This window comes from Poecilia reticulata, linkage group LG5 (assembly GCF_000633615.1).
Source record: "Poecilia reticulata strain Guanapo linkage group LG5, Guppy_female_1.0+MT, whole genome shotgun sequence".
NCBI classification, from domain to species: Eukaryota; Metazoa; Chordata; class Actinopteri; order Cyprinodontiformes; family Poeciliidae; genus Poecilia; species Poecilia reticulata.
Window position 1 is genome coordinate 330,848 of NC_024335.1, and position 3,803 is coordinate 334,650.

Here is a 3,803-nt window from a genome sequence, read left to right on the forward strand (position 1 = left end):
TGGGGGGCAGGAGGGGAACGGAGGGGGGACAGTCAGAAGCACAGACTGAATTACATTAAATCATATCAAGTTGCATTAAATTAATCATATTAATGACAATTATTACACTATATTAAATTACATTACATTAGATAATATTACATTACTTTAAATTACATTAATTGCATTAAAATTACATTTCTGAGGACAAATATTTTTGTAATTAAAAGGTAAAAATGTGTTTAAAAACGTCCAAAAAATATGGAAAAGTTTGATATTTCAAAATGCAGATGTAACCCACAATTAGTCAAGACTTTTATTTTTGCGGGCTCACTTCCTGTGTTGCCCCAAAACTCTGCCAACTTATTTAAAGCCCCGCCTCCAGTTTGAACTTCATCCCCTGCTCCATTTGCTGCTGGCGTCTTCCTGACAATTCACCCAAATCTTTGCATCCACTGATTTGATGCTTTGGTGAGTTTGTTTGTTTGATAGCACTTGTTGCTTAAGCTTGTGAAATTTCTGCTTGATGGCTCATTGGAGGTTGTTTTATTAGAACTGTTGCCGTGGTTACCTGGGCCGCCTCTGTTCCCAAAGGTCACCTGATCGCTGATTTTGTTTGTGCGTCTTCTGGCACTTTTTGTATTGATACTGAGTTTAAAATGAAATTGCTCAAAATGGGGTGAAGCTACACCTAAGTTGATATTGCGCAGTATATTTATTTGTTTTCCTCACTCTGCTTGAGTATTTGACAATTAATTAATTTTATTTTTCTTGATATTTTGAAAGTGCACTTTGACTTAAATTTTGATTTCAACTTTTCAACTTTAACTTTAAATTGATTAGCTTGAAATATGATTATATTCTTTTTGTTTTACTTTATTTAAATTATGGTTACTTTAATCTGATTGAAATGTTTAGTTTAGTTATTAGGAATTTAATAATTGCATTTAATATTTAATTCCTTTGTTTGTACAGGATAGTGTTGATAAAACACTTAATGGGTTTTCTTCTAGGTCGGGTTTTAGTCCTGATCAGATTCTCTAGTGGATCTAAGGATGACGAGCCAGGAAAAAGGACAAGAACTTTATGATCTTGGGATCGACTTATTTTGAGTTAACTTGTCTCTCATTGTGCATTTGTAATTGTCTGTTTTTATTCAAATCACTAATATATACACCAGAACTAAAAACACTGCTTTCTGTCTTCATTCACACCGTCTTCTGCTCTTTAGCTGCTGTTAGCTGCACAGCCCATAACTGTTACACAGAACATGCAGCAAGCCTGGAAGTCGGACCGGGACCAGAACCAACCGGGTCAAAGTGTGGCTGGTGGAGTCTGCTGATTGGCTTGGATTGCTCTCCACCTGCCAGCAGCCAACCAATCAGAGAGCAGCTGTGGTGTTTTTGTTGTCATTCTGTTCAGGCTGTTTGTGAGTGCTGTTGCTAAGCAACAGACTTTTGAGGCTTGTGGGAAAGTTTTCACCTCCTCACAGAAACAAAGCGGCGCGCACAGAGCTGACCCAATCTGGAACATGAAGCTCACTGGGAACTGAACCACAGACTCAGTGGGATCCATTCAGCCAATCAGAAAGGAGCCTGATGCGGATGTAAATAAAAACCTTGTGATCCAAACTGTGCCTTCTCCCTGTGCCTGCAGGGGGGGCAGCGGCGTGGAGACCAAGCCGGAGCTGCAGCGGGTTCTGGAGTCCAGGAAGCGGGATCAGCTGATCCGCCAGAGGAAACAGGAAGAGGAAGCACACAGGAAGATTTCCCCGCTGGAGGCCGAGCTGCTCAAGAGACACATGAAGCTGGAGGAGGTGAGAGCATGCTGGAGCGGACTGACACGGACCGGACCGGACCGGACCGACACGGACCAGGTTCATTGGACCAGACGGGACTCAGGTGGTGGACTAGACCCCGATTACTAGACTGGTCCAGACCGAGGCTGATGGACTAGGTTATCTGAACCAGGGTCACCAGAATAGGATAAGTATAACAGGGTAACTGTATCCGGGTAACTGTATCCGGGTAACTGTATCCAGGGTAACTGTATCCAGGGTTAACTGTATCCAGGGTAACTGTATCCAGGGTTAACTGTATCCAGGGTAACTGTATCCAGGGTTAACTGTATCCAGGGTAACTGTATCCAGGGTTAACTGTATCCAGGGTTAACTGTATCCAGGGTAACTGTATCCAGGGTAGCTGTATCCAGGGTTACTGTATCCAGGGTAACTGTATCCAGGGTAACTGTATCCAGGGTAGCTGTATCCAGGGTAGCTATATCCAGGGTAACTGTATCCAGGGTAACTGTATCCAGGGTTACTGTATCCAGGGTTAACTGTATCCAGGGTAGCTGTATCCAGGGTAACTGTATCCAGGGTAGCTGTATCCAGGGTTACTGTATCCAGGGTAACTGTATCCAGGGTAACTGTATCCAGGGTAGCTGTATCCAGGGTAACTGTATCCAGGGTACAGCACATTAAATTATGTTTCATGAATTTGAAAACGTCCTCCGTCTCCAGGAAAGCTACAGCGGATCTGGAACATTCTGTGAATGGTCTGGTCCAGACCCTATGGTTCTGTTTGGACCAGAAGCAAGGTTCAGAGCCCATTAACCCTTTAACTGAACCCTTCTAAACACTGGCTTGTAGGTCAGTGGGTCCATTGAGAACTCCAGGGTCATCATGACAGTTAAGGGTCAATCAGTTCAGAAATGATCAGAAGTTGACTGGTCTAAGAAAACAATCAAATACTTGGGTTATGGTTGACTTACCTTCCGAAAGACCTGTACAAAAAAAACTATGAAATCGTGAATGCTAGAATGAAACAAGACCTCACACAGTGGTCTGAATGTATAACTGACTTTAATTCAAGAATTGAGGTCATTAAGATGTCAGTATTATCCAGGTTATTATACCTATTTATTTCTTTACCTATCAGAATCCCTCATTCTCAGTTTAGTGAGGGGGACAAATTGATATCTCGTTTTGTTTCGAAGGGACGGAAACCCAGAATTAAATACAGTACTTTTAAAATTAGGAAAGAAAAAGGGGGTTTGTCACTCCCAAATCTTCATGATTATTACCTCTCAGCTCAACTCAAAACAGTGGCACAGTGGTGTGACCATACTTACGAGGCTGGATGGAAAGAATTGGAAAGCAAATGTGGAAACATCCCAATACAAGCTCTGATTGGGGATCAGAAGCTTGCAGCAGCATGAAAACAAAATTGGATCCACTAGTGTCATTTACCTTTCTGACCTGGTTTGAAGTGGTTAAGGAACCAAACGATACGAGTTCTCAGATGGGCCGCCTTTCACTCAGATTTTATCCCCAACCAACTAGACTCCAGTTTTAAAAACTGGTCACAGAAAGGAATAAAAATTCACTACCAAGCTTTCAAACATCCATCCATTTTCTTGCAGTCTTGTCCCTTGGCGGGGTTGGGAGGGTTGCTGGTTCCTCTCCAGCTAACGTTTTGGGCGAGAGGGGGGGTCACCTGGACGGGTCACCTGGACAGGTCGCCAGTCTGTCGCAGGGCAACACAGAGACACACAGGACACACAACCATGCACACACACTCTCACACCTAGTGGCAATTTGGAGAGGCCAATTAACCTGACAGTCATGTTTTTGTACTGGGGGAGGAAACCAGAGTACCAGGTGTCGAGAAAAGTCGAGCTCATCCCACTTCCCCATGCTGGAGATTTTAGTTTAATAGTAATAATAAATAAAATTACCTTAAAATTAATGACATAGGTGACATCAAGACCCAACAGTAGAGTCAGACGGTAATAAAATGAATCTGGTTGTGTGTGTTGTTATT

At 42.6% G+C, this 3,803-nt stretch overlaps 1 protein-coding gene across 3 annotated transcripts in view; it reads left to right on the plus strand.

The window, feature by feature from the left end:
- LOC103464244 (protein FAM107B-like) overlaps nt 1–3,447 on the plus strand; it is a 22,601-nt gene extending 19,154 nt beyond the window's left edge. For all 3 annotated transcript variants that reach the window (XM_008408227.2, XM_008408228.2, XM_017305018.1), the window contains one exon: nt 1,636–3,447. In XM_008408227.2, the coding sequence (XP_008406449.1) occupies nt 1,636–1,906 (271 nt within the window). In that variant the 3' untranslated portion in view covers nt 1,907–3,447. The remainder of the gene's footprint in view (nt 1–1,635) is intronic.
- The last annotated feature ends 356 nt before the right edge of the window (nt 3,448–3,803 follow it).